At 44.8% G+C, this 19,106-nt stretch overlaps 1 protein-coding gene across 1 annotated transcript in view; it reads right to left on the bottom strand.

Annotated features, from left to right (window-relative positions):
- The window catches only part of HDAC4 (histone deacetylase 4), a 178,939-nt gene that overhangs the window by 78,783 nt on the left and 81,050 nt on the right, over positions 1-19,106 (bottom strand). Inside the window, exons 4-5 of the mRNA XM_026033717.1 lie at positions 11,560-11,804; positions 833-983 (exon numbers count right to left, since the gene is read on the bottom strand). Of these exons, the coding sequence (XP_025889502.1) occupies positions 833-983; positions 11,560-11,804 (396 nt within the window). The remainder of the gene's footprint in view (positions 1-832; positions 984-11,559; positions 11,805-19,106) is intronic.

Genomic DNA, 19,106 nt, shown 5'->3' with positions numbered 1-19,106 from the left:
TACATCTGCAGGGAGGGCAGAATTCAAACTTGAGCTAATTTTCTCCTAGCACACATTTACTTTTCTCCTAGAAAAGTCTTTCTTGAAACCTTATCTCATTGCTGGTCCCCAGTCAATGTCTTATCTGCTGTTGCCCTCRAGCCCTCTCAGCTTCTTCAACCACAAACTTCCTTATTTCCTTTGGAAGGAAGSACTAATGAGTTGATAGTACAACTTCACAAGGTATTTTTCCTCCAATTCTCTTCTGAAGAAAACAGAACAAGCAACCGAGTGTCTTTGATAAGGGATTTGTGAGGCTGTAATCGTTYCACTGAATCTTGTGAAGTACATAATAACCACGGAAAAGTATGCAAGAGCCAACCACAATCTATACCTCATGAAAGAATGACTTTCTGAATGAAAACACTTTAAAGCTAAAAACTGAGAACTTCGATACATCTTTAAAGAGTGAAATTAAAAAAAAAAATGAAAGGGAAAAATGCAGTGTGCATCTGGCGTATTTTATGGTTTTAATATTCCGTCTCCATTAGGAATGCTGCCAAAAATACTTTAAAAAACGTTAAATCAAATAAAGAGACGATACGCTGCCTTTCAAAATATGCTAAAATGGCAGTTAGTAAGACAAAAATGAAGATAAAGCATGGAACTACACTTTTCTTCTCCCCTCAATACCTCCTAACAGTTCACACAAGCTCCCCRTGCAGTCGAGCTCTGCAGAGAGGCTCTCGTGAAGGTTTCATTAGTTTTATAAAGCCACCAGATTGAAGTTTTATGGGTTCCATTCATCTGCTCTGCTTGTCAGTGCTGAAACAAGGGAGCTTTCGCTACTTACTCTCTTTTCCTTTCTCCTTGTTTTTTAGCTGCTGAAGTTTCTGCTCTCGGTGTTGCTTCTCCAGCTCTTGCTCCTGCCTGTGTTGCTCCAACTTCCTCTGGTGCTCCAGGAGTTCCTGCTGGTGCTTCATTGCCAGCATCTCCTGCTGCTGCTGTGGAGAAAGAAAGAGGAAAAAAGATGATCAAATTAACCCAGCCAGACTCTGCAGTGCTACAGCAGAAGTTGTCATCATCTGCCAACGATGTTGTTCAAGTCAGAGAAGCAGAAGAACATCTCCTTAGCCAGGGGACAGAGCTCCCCACAGAGGATGCATTAATAATAAATACTCTCATATGCTCATCATGTGATAGTCCTCCACCTAAGAAGTACTACCGAGCTTCCCAGGTCAGACACTTGAACCCAAATATGCCCTAATCAACACTGCTCTTTTGCAAGACCAGTTCAGTTCCCTCATACATACACTGGTCTGAGTAAGCCTTTAGTTATGTGACTGCACATTGGTTTCTCCAAAAGTCCTTGCTTTCTCTTTGCACATAGAGAAGAGTAGCCAAGGACTGGACTATCTTCTTAACTTCATCCTACACACTCAAACACAAAGTTAATGCAAAAGGACTACAGCTTCCTGTGGTCTTGTCAGCATGACTATCACCAGCTCCTGGGATTAATTGTAAAATATCTCCCAATAATCACTCAAGGAAGGATTTACCCCTGCCCCACACACACATGAATTCAGAGAAAGAACCTTCAGACAGGCAAGTCTTAGACAAGTGGGCTTTGTTGCCCAAAGGGCTGAGCCCTGACAGATCATCACAGTCATGTTCAAAGACCCAGGTGTCAAATCTGGCCACTTAGAAGCTGTGTGTATACACCAACCTTCTGCAAAATCATCTCTTAAGAAGGTCCCAGTCCAACATATCCTCTGTGGGTCCAGAAATGCTTTTCCTGGGAGCTCAGAGGAGCAGTTTGGCTCCTCTGGACCAGGGAGAGGTACCTGCTGGCACTGGAGACCGCCCTGCATTTTGATAGCAGGCCAGGAGAGAAATGTGCTGATGGGAAGCAGATGACAAATGACAAGCTGCAACAGCTTGTCGCTTCTCTAGGTGCAAATGGATCTCTGTGGGGCTTGCAACASGCAATCCCCTAGCACAGGGCTTCTCCCTTGAAAAACATCAAGCACTACCAACACAAAGCCATGCTGCTTTCATAAGAAAAATGTCAATCTGAGATTTAGGATGCCACCTTGCCCTAAGAAAAGTCCCTGCTACTCCACTGCTGCTTCCCAGTTACTCTGTGCCCTGTCCAGCGCGGCACCTTTGCAATGGAGCCACTTGGGCTGCTCTCGTTACCCTTGCAAGCCGCTCCGAGACGCAGGAGCTTCCCGGGCGGGTGCCCACGCTCCTATTTCGCCCGCCCTGCAGTCTTTACATTGGCAGCTTCTAAACCAGCAGGTTGATTGGAAGCTGGCAGCGCTCCTCTGCAAAGCCCCTGGCGCTGCGGAGGCTTCCACTGAATGGGGATCTGTGCTCCCAAACCACCCACCGCTCGAGCTCCATAAAKCCTGGAAAGGGCCTGCGCCGCTTCTGGCACGGTCAGCAGGATGGGAACCTGCCCACACTCTCCTCCCAACCTTACCACCACATGTGTACACGCAAGACTACCTAGATAGTGGTGATTCTTCTTCTCCTTTTTCCATGTTTTTTTATCTAGGTTTTTGAGAGGGATTTCTTTGTTTAATTTCTGGCATTCTCCATTCGTACCATGCAGTGTTTGAGCTGGGGATACATTAAAATTACATGATTCTATAAAAGTATACAAGGAAAAAATAGTTCAGCTGGCATTCTGCAATCTGCTGGGCTATCTGGTGGAAACACGTGACGGAGCAGGGCCTGCTGCTGGTTCAGAGAGTGCAGACTGTTGCAAAACACCACAGAGAAGACACCAGCAACTTCACCTGKGTCTCCTCTTGAATCCTATTAAATTTTACTTAAGCAACAAAAAGAAATTCAGATTATCACCACCTACAAAAGTGAAAAAACAATAAGCCCATAGAGGCAACTGGTCTTTTTTTGGGTGCATAATTAAGCAGCCGCTTCCCTAACACGTCTCCGTTTGGGGAGGGAGGCAGCATCCTTTCAGACTTCCAACAAGCCCACCACATGGTGGGCTTTTATAACTATAGGAAGTATGCAAATGAACAATATTTAATGCACAATATGTTAAAACAGGTTTTGTTTTTTTTATGAAATAAGGAGCCTTTTCTCTCCATCTGCAGTCTCTTAAGCTTTGCAGGCTATGCTCCCTGTTATGCTTTACATACATTAAGATGCTTTACAAGGAATAGCGCTTTCATTGGCATCTGTAGTGAAAARTAAATGAAAAGACAGAATTGTATCTGCACGGCTTACAGAAGTTTCGTTAAGGATGCTTTGTCTCTGCTGAATTTTGACCCCAGTTTCCATACAGAGCACCCAATAYAGCTGCAAGCCGTTCCTAACCTAGGTGAAGCAGCCTCTCTCTCACCTTGCTGGAGCCTCCAAGTAACAACTTGCTTTCAAACCTGACCCAACCTCCTACAGCAGCAGTGTTTGTCTCTGCGCTCAGGCGTGAGAACAAGCTCCACAGGCACTATTGATAGGCAATGTAYGGCTCGCACGCCAGCAAGGCGAGCCGCGACAGCGATGCGGCCGCGTGCCTGTGAGCTTGAACCTACCAGCTCCGCAACCCAGCAAGCAGCACAGATTGCACAAGGGCTTTTCCCGTCTCCCAACAAGCCTGGTTGGGGATTTGGGGTGCAAACCGAAGCTGAGACTTGCGTTGCTCATCTTTGCTGCTGTCACTATCTGTGCTGGTTTGCTTGCAGTCAGAGAGAACGGAAACATCTTCATTACATTTGCACGATTGCTCCGTGTTTTGAAAGGATAAGGTTGAAGATCTCTCTGCAAACTAAACGGCAACCTGATTTGCTTTTTAAAATGTACAATTTTTCTCATTTTCCAATGCATCTTTCTACTGATGTCTTGTTAAAATAAAACACAACAACRACAAAAAACCCTATAAACAGAAAAAAAAATGCTAAAGACTAACTAAACAGGTTAACTGCCATGTGGTTTTATTCCCCTCTCCTGCTCCACGCACCAAGCTCGGCCTGACAAGATAATACCCACACACTTTACACACTCTTTACACACTTYAGCTTTGTTCTGACATTAAACCTTCACTTGAATGGTTCTGAGTACTTCATAATTGTATTTCAAGGGGACACCTTCTCCCACTAGGCGTCTTCCAGAAATTGCCCGAGTCAGGAACTCAAAAGTTTCTCTGGAACATCACTTCACAACATACCAAAGGGTGCTTGGGTGGCTCTGAGAAGGATTATTAATTACTGAGCAGAGCTCTTATTCGCATACAGCAAAACACAGATGCTGCTGCTACAGATCTCTCTCCTTGGCAAATGCATGAGTGCCAATTCTGCAGTACTTGCACGTTAACGGTTGCGTGTCCATGCCCATGGCTGAAGCGGTAAATTTTTTCTTGACTGYAATGAAATTGAAATGTTTACGGAATACAAAGTGATAGGCCAAGAGAAATCACTTGTATCCACATGGATCCATGCATCTGCATGGAACTAATTCCAATAGCTGTTGGAGGAGCTTATCGTGCAACAAATAGGTGGTTCTGCATTGGTAAATGCGGTGGGGAACATCTGAAAAGGGTGCTCCTGCCAAAATAAATATTTGTAAATATTTAAAATAAATATTTGTAAATATTTTTAACTATAGGGATTCCTGCATATGTTTAATGTCACTGCTCCCACTATTTACGAGCGCTGCACAAATGTTCAACTGTACCTGTAGTTCACGCCTCTGGGGCTCCGTTAGCATATGTTAATCGTAGTAAATGTAGCAAGGAGAATGTAGTGCATTTTAAGGTATTTATCAATTTTCAGCAAGCCACACGGAGTCAGCAGTGCAGATTTTGCCTGTCACATTCTTCATTTCTCTTTAGTTACATCCCCAAGAAAGTCCATCAAGAATATGAAGGAAACCAATTGACAACTTTTCAGCAARTTCGCTCAAAGCTTCCAAAAAGCAGCAGTGTTTTGAGCAAAGCAGAAGCAAAACAGCTCCCTTTAGCCACTGCAGAAGAAATGTAACAGTCATGCTCTGCAATATTCCACACACATCCATGCGAAAGAAAACCAATGTCCTACTAGAAAGCACATGCTCCAGACAGCAAAAACTCCATTTAATGAAATAAATCCTCATTCTTTTTAGCAAGACATGTTATTAAGACTTGCACAACACCTCTGAGATGTGCTAGATGCATATGAAGAATGTGAATCTCTCCCAGTATCTTGCAAATACTACCTTAGTCTTTCCCCAAAAGCTGCACACAATTCTCCTGCCCATATTCCTCAGGTTTCTCCTTCCCCTACAATAGCCATCCTAATGACAGACTCAACATTAGTTCACTCAACATGGTAAAACCGATTAAAATCTGCAAAGCATGAGATGGTTTTAAATGCTAATGGCCTTCTACGTCTTTAAAATACACAWTTTGAAAACTTCATTGCAATTAGTGGTGGGCAGTGCAAAACTATCTGTACCCAGGCAACTCTTGCTTATTCATACAGCTAAAACTCATAACACGCACAAACATTTTAAGTGCAAGGCTGGGTGAAAAACAGTTGGCATAACTATTGTCAACAAAAGTCTATCGTGATCCTAAGCATCTTTTGCATCCACCTCCTTGGGCTACAGCCCAACTGAACGTGGTGGGATGTCACCCTGAGCCCCTCTGCAGCTCTTCATGTTTGAAGGCAACTCCTAAACTGACAAGAATGAGGTAGCACAGGGCAAGAAGAAGCAGGTCACTAGGGTAAGAAGAAAGGTTTTCATCTCCAAGCAAGGCCATAACCAGCACATTCTGGTTTTTGAGAGATGGTGCTTACTTATACAAACCTAGGCATATAACTTGCTGACATTATCTCCATTTGCATGTGTAGGCACGCCCTTAGCGTTGTGAAAAATAAACCATCTTGGCTTCCAGCATGAACAAAGTCACCCCCCACATCCCTTAAAGGACAGCAAGGCCTCTGATCTGGCAAAAACTTTTCCCAAGGCTTACTTCTGTCAGAAGTTAGATTTTGTGGTATCTAAACCAGAGTCCTTTAGGCCACGGAGTCAGCTAACTGTACCATAAAAATGAGAAGTCATTGAAAAATAAAAATATTAAATAAACAAACAAACAGGAAGCCATCTGGAAATAACAAAAGAGCATTTTACAACGACTTCACGCGCTAACAGGGAACAAAGCGTTCAATTTGCACCTTTTTTTTTTTTTTTTTTTTAAAAGCACTGACTAGATCCCAAACTCAGTTCTCCGACATTAATAATCCTACCAGACACCAGTTATCTCCTGGATTTTCAAGCTTCTCTTGAAAATGATGGAAACTGTCAGGAATGGGTGCAGTCTCCAGGAGGAGACAGAAATCATTTGCTTGGAAAGAAATAACATTTAACTGACCAAAATCTGTCCAGAAGTTTCCCCGAAAGGCAGTTACCTTCAGAATCAAACTTCTGGGAGTGGTGAGGGCTTCACCAAATGATTCAAAGCAACTGCCGTAGGGACTAACACCTTGGAAGCATCAGTGACTCAAGCTCAAACACTATGTTAAAGAAAAAACATGTCATTTGAAATTACAGAAACGCCACAAAACCATCTTCTCAATTCTCAATGCTGCTATATATAAAAATCCATGCCTGAAAACATTCCACTTTTTTTTTTTTTTTTAATTCATGGCATAAAGCCATCAGGCTGCACAGGATGCTGTTAAATGTAGGAAATGTCTGCGTGAAATAGAAAGAAAACTACTTCTGAATTGCTGTTTGGYGAACACCAGTGCAGATCTGAGCTGGCTTTTGTGCACAAAGGTCCAGGTGACACCATCTCCACCATCTTCTCCACCATCCTGCATACACTGCTTATGCAGTATAGTGTTCCCTGGGATACTGCTGCATATAAATAAGATTTTCTTGGATGAGAGAAATAGCATTGGATGAGGAAATTAACATCTTTGTGTGTATCCAGGCTAAGATTTCTGTTCCACGTTTAGATGCAATGTTATTGAGATGTTACCCGACTGGGGAATAACACTACCAGGACGTACTTTTTTGATGTCTACTGTCACGTGCCAATGCATCAGCTTCCTAAGGGAAGTTTCAGGCTTTGGCTGTAGGACAGTCAGAACTCCTAAGATCCCCGTCTCAGAGCCTGGGCAATAAATAGAAAGAAGAGATCATCCATGGTACCCACCACGTCCTCTGCTTCCCCACTGGGCTCGCACTGCCTGYGTCTCTCCTGCCCTTCTGTAGGCACCTCAGTGGGGCCCTTGACCAGCAGGCAAGTGGAAAACCTTTCGCTACCTTCCAGTTGATCTTGGACAGGGAAAAGGGAAAAAACACAGAGGGAAAAACCGCGGCAGTGCTTCCTTTGCAGCCAAAGGTGGAGCGAAGGGCGGGCCGGAGCTGGTGGCGCAGCCTCCCACCACCTCCCGGGCAGCCCGCCCGGGCGCCGAGCTCCCTCTCCCGCATCTGAGGCCTATAAATACCGTGGAACACCSGGCCGAGTGGGGAAAACCCATTTCCCTCAAGGCTGAGGATGAGATTTTGTCCCTCTCCAGGCGGTCCAGAGCAGCCGCGGGAGCCTCCGCGTGCAGCCGCGGGGACCGCTCTGCTCGAGCTGCTCTGTCAAGCYGCAGCAATGTGCAGAGCTGCACTGTACTTGTGAAAGACAGTTTTCTGTATTTCCATATGGCGTGAAGCCTTCCTAAGGCTGAGCTTATTTTCCCTAAATATGTCAAAGTTTTCTCGCTGCTCTCGGCAGGCAAGGATCCTTCTCCCTCGGTGAGCAGAGCTCTAACTGCTTCCATTTATACCTTCYTTCCACAAATATTATCTCACTCCGAGCTCGGCTCTCTGGCTCACATGGTCATTGGGAATTCGCTCCTTTTACATGGAGAGCAGATCTTCCAAAATGGGGATGCAAAGAAGGTTCAACAGATAGGGGCAGCTGTTGATTTTCTATTACAGCACAGACTAAATGAGGGGAAAGGATGGAAAAGGAGATCATCTACGTAGGATTAGGCCAACTTTATCTTTTCCTTCTTTCCTAGATCAGATGATTAAAATTCTGCAACTGAGATCAAATCAAGTTCTGGAAAATACAAAACCTTCAGCTTTCAACTGAAAAAAAAATATGCTTGAAAAGAAAAATAGAAAGACATGCTCACTTTTAAAGCAAATTTCATTTACTCAGGAACAGTTCAGGATGTTCCCCACATTACTGTTTTGTTCAAGGGAAAGGACATGATCATACTAAATCCCTTATACTTTATATTCACTTGATCCACTGAAAGAACAGTTTCTGTGTTCCAGTCAACAATACTATAAAAACAAATAAATAAATAATAAAAAACACTGCTACTGTTGCATAAGGCATTAACTTTTTAATAATAAGTAACCTTTTCAAAATCTTCTCAGCACTAGTTAATGTAATTCAGTAATGGCTTTACGTATTTCTGCCCAAAACATTGATTTCTCCCCAATCCTCTAACTGCATGACTTGCTTTAGCAATGCATATATTTTTATCATCAGCTATACCTGTATACTCTTGTAGGGTACTTTTAGCAGCAGATACATAGTCATTGAATCCTTTTTGACAAAACTCTTCGCTGTCTATAAGCAGAAGAGCACAAAGCTATTTAAAACTCATGTCTTTTTAAAACTGGAATCCAATGCAGTATCTGCTCTGTATATGTAACTGCAGCCAGATGTTGTTCTGCTATATCCAAAAAATACTTGCAACCCAGGAATTGTAATCCTGAGGGGGAAAAAAAATAGGAATGGCATAAAGAAAGAGTAAAGCAAAATCACTGCTTATTATTAAATAAACAAATAAAGAAATAAAAGTTTTGTAGCTCTTAATTAAATAGCTGGATATTAAACTGTAATAAAAAAACCAAGTTAGTTGATTCTAGATAGATAACCCCAAATATGTGAAACACAGTGAGATGCAGCTGTATTCCCCCACAAATACTGTACAAGGCCATCTTGTGATGTAATTAAAATACAGTAGATTGCATGTATAAATTGTACAAATTGTATCTATACAATAATATAGATATAGTATAATTGAGGCTCTGATAGCTTTCAAGGGAAATAATATCAAAGAGAACTGTTGCTTTGCTTGACATCAGCCTCATTTGCTTGACATCAGCCTCATTTGCTTGACATCACCAGTTAAGAATTTTGAAATTCACCTTTCAGATTTTGTGTGTTCTGCTGTGTTTTGAGGTGGCTTCAGACCTGAAGAGGTTCAAGCCCAAAGCAGAACTGTTGAACACAGAGGAAGGCAGCAGAGAGGTGGCCCCAGCCTTCGTGCACCCTGTCATTACATACCACCTTAATCGAGGTCTAGACTGGGCAGGGCTAGATTCCCAAAGGGCTTCTTAACCAAAGGGAAATCTCCTCTGTGCTGTGCAGGGAACCTGGAAACGTGAGCTTGCAAACAGGGAGCAAAGGCCCCAGTSCTGCAACACAGTAAAGTCAAGTTTTGGGGCCATACTTCCAGCTGAAGAACTTTAGCACTGTGTTGCTCAACTATTCCTGCATATTGAACAATTCACTTTGGAGAATAAGAGACTAACAACCTCCTTAATCCCTTCAGTGACACCATAAGCCAGTCATCAAATAAAGCTCATTTATTCCTAGCTCCCAATTGGGAAGTCAAGAGGTTGACGCRTCTTTCACAATTTTAATCTCCAGAAGCGCCGTTTGAATGAGCAGAACAGATCATAAACCACATCCTCATCCCGTGTCGCTGTGAAAGACCTGACATCTCAGRGCGATTCCATGTAGTCTGACAGCTATGAAGCATTCTGTTAAATCTGAAGCCTTTGTCAAAAAGGAGTAACAGCTAGTGAATACATTTCCTGGAAATTGTTTGCAGCTTACTTGTAAATAGATAAAAGAAATAAAGAAAGAAGGAAAGAAAAAAATTGCCTTAATTCTACTTCTATTCTTCCCAAAACATTTCTCAGTACCTTGCACATGTGACACACACTATCTTTCCCAGTATAATCTTGCTTTTCTCCTGAACAGGAGATGTGCATCTATCTCACGCATCTTTTAACAGCTCTCGGCACACAAGCCAAACCAGAGACATCCTCAGAGTATCTGCTTGGACCTTTCACATGTGGGAAGCATTTCCTTGACCCGACACCCCGACAGAGCACAAGCTTGCAGCAGTGTGCATGAACGTGCAAGCACACACAGGGAACGGGAAGTGTCCAACGCATCCTGAGCAGCTTGCATCTTTGCTCATCTTCATCCAGGGCTGAATCTATTCAGGACCAAATTTTAGCTTTCAACCCCCTAGTGCTTCACTTTTGTAGAAAGTCAGGTTATTTATTTGCTGTAATTATCTCTTTTGTCCTCCYCTCTGTTTTTAATGAGTCATAAGGCAGCTGAATAGATCGGAGTTTGTAGTTCAAATATGAGGTGACACATGTAAAGTTCTTTGGACAAAACAGCAGCTTCCTTGGACTTACAGACGACTTAAAAGTTACTAAACTTGCCCATTAAATCGGAACGACTCTTTGGTATTTTTAAGGGTGATGTATTTAAAGACAGTTGCAATTACAAGGTACTAATGGAAATACTYGTTTGTCAAAGATATTTACCATTTTCAATTCTTGCACGTATTACTGGGAACCACAAATGCTGTAACTGCTTTTGCATCAGGGAATGCATATGCATGTGTGGTTTCATGAATGTGTATAAATATATATACACACACTTACAAACACACTCATACATTTAAGCACTTTTGTCCTAAAGAGAGCACAACAGAGCTGCCTTTAGGAAAACAGGCATTTGTCATTAATCAGTCTTCAAATGGTTAGTATCTCTGTTTGAAAGTGCTGTAAATAATACAACATTAACTTTTAATCCCATCTCCCTTACTCTGACATACATTCTGTATCAAAATGAAAGTTCTGCAAGGTTGAATTGAGGTTGCTTTTTAATATTACATTAACACTATTTACCAGGCGCAGTGCTAATCCTCCTTTGCAAAGGGAGCACATTAGCAATTCTGAAAGCTGATGTTACCATAGCAATGGTCTATCACTGTGAAATATTTATATAATGTCTAAGGTTTTCACTATGCAACAGCCATCTTCTGAACGACGCTTTCTGCTCAGCCCTGCACTACCTTTCAGTCCGTACATGGTGCAAAGAGATCAGGGGTGCCTGATGTACCCCATACTCCTCAACTGGACACAAAGCAACCCACAGCTCTGCTCCCACTCTTCACGTGCATTTTCCCTACAGAATACAGAAAWGGCCACGTTTTGCATCTTGGGTTAAATTTTGCTGAAATGAGGCTACATCAATTTCCCAAATCCAGATTTACATCTTGCAAACAACGGTTGGCAGCACAGGCAAGACTCTTGAGTACATGTCTAGCTAAGGTTTAAGGTTACCCCCTGCTTCTCTATCCCTTTCCTCCTTTTTAAAGCTTAGGCCTTGACAGTCCTCTAACCAGGGACCGACCGCTCCATCCCATCTCCACTGCCAAAACCCATGAGCCCATTTGTCAGCTCTCCTCCTGGTGGCCTGATGCTTTCTGCACGCCACCCAAAGCAGGGGTGCCCATCACTTACTTTGATGTGCTCGTGCAGCTGGGCCTCGTGCTGCCGGGACAGCTGCTCGTGTTGCCTCTGAAACTCGGCTATGAGAATTTGCCTCTGGATCTGCTGCTTCTGCTTGAGCGCCAGGAGCTCCTGCTGGAGCTGCTGTTCTCGGAGAGTCGGTTCCGTCACGGGCATGGAAAACTGGTGGTCCAAGCGGAGATCCATGGGGACTGAAGTGGGCGCAACTTGCAAGGGCAGTGCCGTGGTCACATCGACTGCAACGTCAAAAGACAAGAGGAGAGACTCAAAATGGGCAACATCGTCCCGTTCTTCTAGCATCACATGAAACTGGAAGGATAAAGATTAGTTTAAGACATCACAGAAAGGATTATTTTTGGTGCAGCTGATCAACTGGTGGCCTCCCCATGGTCAAGCGCATCAGGTTCTCTTTTATGTCAAAAGAAAAAAACCCAAACCCTCAGAGGATTTGCAGGAATTGCCTCCATCAGTCAAAATTACAAGTGTTACAAACCAACATATCCAAGATGAAGGCATGGAGCAGTGGTGTGTACTTAGCATACTTAGCCTCACTGTAAGAGATCCATGCTAAAAGAAGAAAATAAGAAAATGGAAAAACAACACTTGATATTTTTTATTGGTGTAGTAAATACAAGGTTCTTTTGCTTGCATAAAAAGCATCTCCCTGAAGACAAGGAACTTGTCATAAAAATGTGGTGGCAGACGTCTACAAAATACCTTTGAGGTAACACAATCTTAGCCCTTTTCTGCTAAAAAAGAAAAAAAAAAAACTACCATCCATGAGCAACTAAATATGTCAAAACTTCAAGCCAGTCAGGGCGCCGTGTTCGATACGTGCTCAGTATGTTTGGCAGGCCGCAGGCCTCGSTCCCTAGGAAAATCACCCCTCACGCTCGGAGGGCTTCGCTAGGATGCAGCCCCAGAGGCTCCTTGCAGCCCCTATGAGGCTGCTACTGCAGCTCTGGTGCTCTGCAAAATTAAAACTCAAATAATTCAAGCTCCAGGCTGATCGTTTAGTACTGGATGCTATTTTAGCACCCTCCTCGTTAAAATGAGGCAGGGAGAGAGTCAGCTCCTCTTTAAACTCCTATGTTCTTACAGGTTCCTTCTGCTCTTCCCATCACCCTGCTGCAGCGTGCCCAGGAGAACGCTCAAGTGACACCTCGCAGACRTCCATCTACAATGTCACAGGACAGATCCGGGACGTTAATGTCACCAAACGCTCCCTGTCACCCAGGGGGGCTGTTGCAACGAGGCTTCCCCTCCACACTACTCCCCACACACGTCCCCGGCGCTCAACACTCAGCCCCTGCGGAGGAGGAGACGGCTCTTCCGGGATGGAAACATCCTCGGGAAAGGTCACGTTTCTGGAAGAGCTGCTAGCGCTCAACCCACGAGCTGGTGCCTCCGCTTCCTGGCTGCTTCCGCTGCCAGGCCCCTTCCCTGCGCTCCTGCCTCTCCCCGCTCGCCCTTCCCGGAGCGGGGATGAAGGGCTGGGATTCCCGTGCGGAACAGCGCCGGCTCCGGCACAGCAGCTCTCTGAAGCGCTGCCAGCCGCTCTGCCAAGAACACAATGTTCACATACATACGTATGAGCACGTCCACACGTATATTTTTTATATACGGACATAAAGATACATAAGTGTGCGCACACACGCACGTATGTGCACAGAGATGTACCGAAACCCCACGAGTTTTCAAGCTCTTCTCCCACAGTTTGTGCTTCCACATCCGCATGGTGCGGAGCCCCTTCCCAGGCCTGCCCACACATCATCCCTACAGCAAGTGCTTCACCAGGAAAGCTCTCCATCCCGATCCCTACCCGAGAGCAGGGTCTGACAGCTAGAAACGGGCACTGCAAASACCATCACGTTTCAGGGTTTCAGAAACGCCCCATCTGACCCAAGGCGTAAAGGCAGCGACGCTTTCAACCAGGTTCAGTCCTTCCGTGTTTTAGGGCCTTCAAATGGAAACTTGATTCCTCCAGGGCTGCACGCAAGGCAAGAGGGGGCATCCCGATGGTGTCAGAGGTCTGGAGCACTGCAGGAAGGGGCTCTGCCCTGCAGCAGGAGCACAGCTACAGACTTTTGCCCAAAAAACCCTCCTGTTAATATATTTGTTGGATCTATTGGGAAATCTGAGATGAGGAGAAAAAAAAACCATAAATTAACAGATATCTGCATGCAAACACACACACATCAAAATCTATTTTTCAAATATACCACACATAGTGGCTACTGAAAATCCAAATGAACCATTTTCATGTCAACAGGAAGGACAAAATATTCACAAGGCAGGCTATTCTAAGCCGTATACGCCACATATTATGATTTATGGCATTACTACATGCTAGGAAAGCTTCACAACAACTATTCCCAAAGCAGCAGCAATTTTATCTTGCGGTAAATCTACGGGAACTCCATTGGCTCCAACACAGTTTCTCCAGGTGCAAACAGCAAGAGTCAGATCCATGCGAAAAAGCCGCCTGGACAGATTTCTGCTAGTTCAGCTTAGCTCCACTCCACCTCATTACACTGATCCCAAGCCAGAATTATTCCCCACTTCCACCATCCCCACATGGGGCAGAGCCTGAGCAGAACTTAATGCAGATTTACTGTCGGAACAGGTAATTCCGGAGGATCCAAACTCAGACGGGTGCACGAGACACGCACTGGGGTGGACGTGGCGAAGCATGAGCTTTTTTCCAACGTGTTTCCTATCTGCATGCCCAGCTGCAGGCTCCTGACGTCAGCGACGATGCCACGGCTCTTACAAAGGCGGAACAGAGAAGGGCCCTTCTACTGCAAGGGCAGCAGTTGTTCCCCAGGCTCGAGAGCTCTCCGGGGTGATGTGCTCCTCTCGAGCATGGGGTGCTGCTTTAGCCAACGCTGTTCAGCTTCACGCAGCTTCTGTGCAAGCTGCACAGACACCTCGCAGGGCCTCAACGCTCCCGCTGTACTYGTGGCTGCTGCCTCCGCGTGCAGCGTGCAGGGACAGCCTACAAAATTCCTGCAAAACCCCACGGTCCCTGTGGCCRGCGCTAGGCGGGAAAGCATTCAATATCCATCCCCCTGCCCCCGGGAAAAGGGCCACGCTCCGTGCGGGAGCGCCAGCTGCAGCCGTTAGCGCCACAATTCCCATTCATCGGATCCACGGAGGGCTGCGTCATCCCTGCCTTCCTCCTATTTCGTCTTGGGAAAAAAAAAAAGCCAAAAAAAAAAAAAAAAGAGGGAAAACAACAACAACAAAAAAGCTGTTTGCAAAGCCCCAAGCGCCCCGAGTGCTCCTGACCCCTCGAGCCCTCCTGCCAACAATGAAACCTTCTCTGCTCGCTGAGCCCATCACTGGGTGGGAGGGGGGAAGAAAACTAAAAGAGAAAGAAATAAAGAAAGAAAAAGAAAAAAGAAAAAAAAAGCCTGTGTTCGTTCTTTGGAATATTTCAGAGTAGATGAGAAAATCGCTTTTATAGGTCCTGCCTTGGGAACGTAGCAGCGCAATCGTGACGTGGGCAGAAGCACAAAGACTATATTCAGAGTTTAATGAGAGGGGCCAAACCCATGAATTAGGAGACAAGATCTCAATTATGAAGAATAAACCATCTCGCAGCCTCCCTGTCTTTTTGCTTCATTGTAGGAACAGAAGGGAAAAACTGTGGGTTTTTTTTTTTTTTTTGACCTAGGCACGTTAAGAGATTTTTTTCACGGTCCCATTAAATGGTTAATAAAGCAAACGGAAAAGCGCATTTTTGAATTTATGTATTTCATATCAAGATCAATTCAGGTTAATTTTATGGAGAACTACACGATCAGCTAGCAGCATGCTGATCCTCTTCAGGGCCCCGACCTGAAAAATACTTTCTTGACAAGTATTAAGTATTTTGGAAGAGATTACCAAAGGGTCAATTACTTAATTACATGCATATATTATTTAAATAAAAAAAAAAAAAGAGGTAAGAGACAATAATTAATTTCTTCCCCTTTTCTGATGCATCATATTCATGTTGGTCCTTAAATGGCTAAAATAGAGAAGCATTTAAGTCCTGACACAGGCTAAACCAAAACTTCAGCACAAGGTGAACAGACGATGTTTGAAGCAGAGCCAAGAACTTGAATATCCTTTCAGGACAACCTTCACTTCTATTGTACTTTGAAAATACTTGGGGAACTACTTGTAAAATTGAGAGCTGTTGCCAAAAAGCCACTTTATTTGGCAATTCCCTTATGCTTGGAGGAAAAGATGAACCCCCCCCACCACAATATTGCGAAGAGCACAGCCACACCACTGCCTGTCGGAGCCAGAGCACCCAAAAACAAGACAAAAGAGCATTCCAGCTCATGGAGCCACCCAGGCTGCTCCGTGGCAGGCAGGGAAACGCTGCTCCGCATCCCTGCGTTTGCACTTGCAAGATGAGGATTGCCAGAAACCCTCGACTCAGCTTCTTCCTCCTCCATCTCTTGCACTCTCTGGACGTTGGCTTTATTTCCAGCTAATGAGTTTGCTTCCTAATTGCCAGCACTGCCCTCCACACGGAGGCTGCCAAAGGAGTTGTTTTCAGTGGGGAGAAAAAACAAATAAACAAAACAAAAATTGAGAAAGCAGCTGAGCATCTGCAGCATTTCAGTTACTGCCATGGGAGATGAAATAAATAAAAATAAAAATAAATAAAAATAAATAAAAATAAATAAAAATAAATAAAAATAAATAAAAATAAATAAAAATAAATAAAAATAAATATAAGAACAGGGCAAGGGTCAAGGTGTTTTGTGCCACCTAAGTCATTCCCAGCACAGCTCACCTGCTTCTCTTGGGTTTCCCTGCTTTGCAAAGCCTTGCAAGACAGCCTGTGCTCACCAAAACGAGTGTTCCAGGCTGGAAATACAGCACGTAGGGAATGAGCACGCTACACAGCAGGCTCATGGAAAGCCAGGCTGTGCCCTTTCCCAAAACCACTGCATTCATTTGCTCCAAATCATCCTGGAAACCTCGCAAGAAGGAGCCGTGTGCTCAAAGCAGAYCACGGCAGAGGGAAAACTGGCAGTGGCTTCTCCTGGAAGGAGTCTCGCCTGACGGGACATCCAGGATGTTATTTTGAAGGAGCAACGTGCTCCGTGAGGCTGCGCAGGGGCAGGGGAGCTCATCRTGCATGCAGGGCACTCGCTGCTCTTTCTGCAAATGTCAAAATTCGCTGAAAMGCTGAGAGACAGTGAGATCAGAGCTATTAATAGAAACAAGCTACTGCAGTATCCGACTGCAGAGGCAGGATAAAAGAAGCGCCGCTCCGGGTGAAGCGGAGCGGTGTGGGGCTGCTAGGCTCAAAGGTGCTCGGGAGGGTTTGACCTGCAGCCTGCCACTGCCGACGGGGCAGCCCTGCTACGGGGAGGGCTTCTCGATGAAATAACATGCGAGGGCACCAAAATAAAGCCCTTTCCCTCATGTATCCGGACTGCTCCYGCGGGCATCACTTTGCAGAGCGGCGGGTGCAACAGCAGCCGCGAGCCTCGTCTYGGAAAGGCAGATCCTAGCAAAGAGCAGCTGAGGTTTCCTAGCCCCAACGCTGCCATTCAGCATGGGCTGGAACGACTCTGGCACAGGYGAATGCTCCTCATGGACACGGCAGGAATGGGAGGCCACGTTAACCCACTGAAAGGCATCGGGCGAAGCCGCGCTGCCGGGGACCGATGGGACGGGAAGCGTCGCTCACTCAACCACGGCGCAGAAACGCGTCGCTTCCCCCATCGCTACCGAGACCTGAAGCCACAATAAGGGTAGAGTCCCGTGCAATTCCTCCCGGCAGCTCCCTCACCAAACAGGTGCTSGTTACGGGTTATCGGGGAGCTCGGCGACGGCGCCGCACGCGGCGTTATTCGTCACCGTGAGGGAACTCGGGCGTGAAGATGAGAACATTGATGCTGCTCGCTGCAGCTCRGGCTGAAAATGTTAGAAAATGGCTCCTTTGATGATACTCGGGGAAAAAAAAAATCACCTTGTTACATCAATAAAAGACAGGAAAAACAGCTCTAAAAAAATTGTACGATTTCTTCCTTATTTATAGATCTCGTGAACGAGAAACGCACAGTGTAAACGTCAATATTAATTAACCTCATTCTGTCTAAAAGTGGGATTATTAAAATTCCCTCCTGGGATCCAAGGAGAGCCTCCAAGCAGTGTATCAGTATTTGGAAAAGCACAAGCACCTCGGCTCACTATCTGTACAYTACAGTTCAGCTGTTTCTATGACGGCCCAGCCTAAAGCACTGCAAAGAAATTCAACCTCCTTGAAGAGAGCATGAAGCCCCTTGATCTCCAGATCTCCTTCCATCAATATTATATCTTCCTGCAGCAAAACGCATCTCTCACAAAACAGGGTACTAAGGACCAAGTAGTGTAATAAATATGTTCACATCAAAAAACTTGATTACAAAGGTCTTCAACAGATCAGCCTACGAAAGATAAAAAGCTACTCAGGGAGATCCTGAAGTGCCACTGCTTCCTTCTTGGTCATTATCCTGCTCCTTATCATGATCGTTTTAATCAGTAACATATTTGAAAAAYGGGTATATTGAATGATGGCAAGCCTATTACCAAAATTAAAAAGATAATGGAAGCTGAAGAGTGAGTTTGAAACCTTTCTCACTTTCAACTTCATACAACTGTGGCAAGTTTTTCCTTCTATGCTTCCCTTGCATGCTGGGGGCTGGCCAACTGCAACCCACTTGAGAATTCATGGGAAAATGTGTCTAAATCAAAAACAAAACAAAATCAAATCCTTCTTAAAATAAATCCTTCTGGGAACATAATTTTGCCTACCTCCTAATTTCAAGCACTACCCAACAACTGAACCTCTTTGATCCATGGTTGGTACAAGAAAATCCTCATCTTACTAGACACCCAAGACAAAAAGGAAGGTTAAAGAAAGATCTGATATACTTCTAAGGAAACCCACACAGATTTMTCATATGCTTCTGTCTAATCTCATCCCGAACTTCCTTCAAGGGAAAACGATATTTTAGAAAACAGAACTAAAGGCAGAGGAGATGGAGCCTGGAAAAGAACCGGAATCTAATGAGAATATATATGAAAGCAACACTCTATGAGCTAGATACGCACAACTGAGCTGAAGAACCACACAGAAAAGCTAGAATCACACACATGTCTAGACCATCTAATGGGGTTCTCTCCAGGGACTGCATAGAGCTGAACCTGTACATCACTAAGGGAAAAAAAYAGCAGATCAACCAGCTATGAAATAAAAGATCTCAAATGCCAAGAGGTAAGCGGTTCACGAGGGAAATGACTTCAGGAGGACAGYAGACATCACATCTCTGCTCCGATGTGTCAAGGAAGGACTGTTTTGCCTACTATAAATCTTGCACGCTGATGCCATTCATGAAGATTGAGGGCATCTTGGGGCTGAGTGGGCAAGATGATGTGGTGAGAGCCAAGGCGAAGGTTTAGCTTGCAAGTGGAGATGGTGCCAGCTGGTAAGGAGCCAGGCCATTATGAGGAGCTGTGTGATAAAAGCAGTTATTGCTACAGGG

Source organism: Nothoprocta perdicaria, unplaced genomic scaffold (genome assembly GCF_003342845.1).
Source record: "Nothoprocta perdicaria isolate Ctin4 unplaced genomic scaffold, notPer1 scaffold_132, whole genome shotgun sequence".
Taxonomy (NCBI): Eukaryota; Metazoa; Chordata; class Aves; order Tinamiformes; family Tinamidae; genus Nothoprocta; species Nothoprocta perdicaria.
Note: the sequence above shows the minus strand (reverse complement) of the source record. Positions and strands in the feature narration are given on the sequence as shown.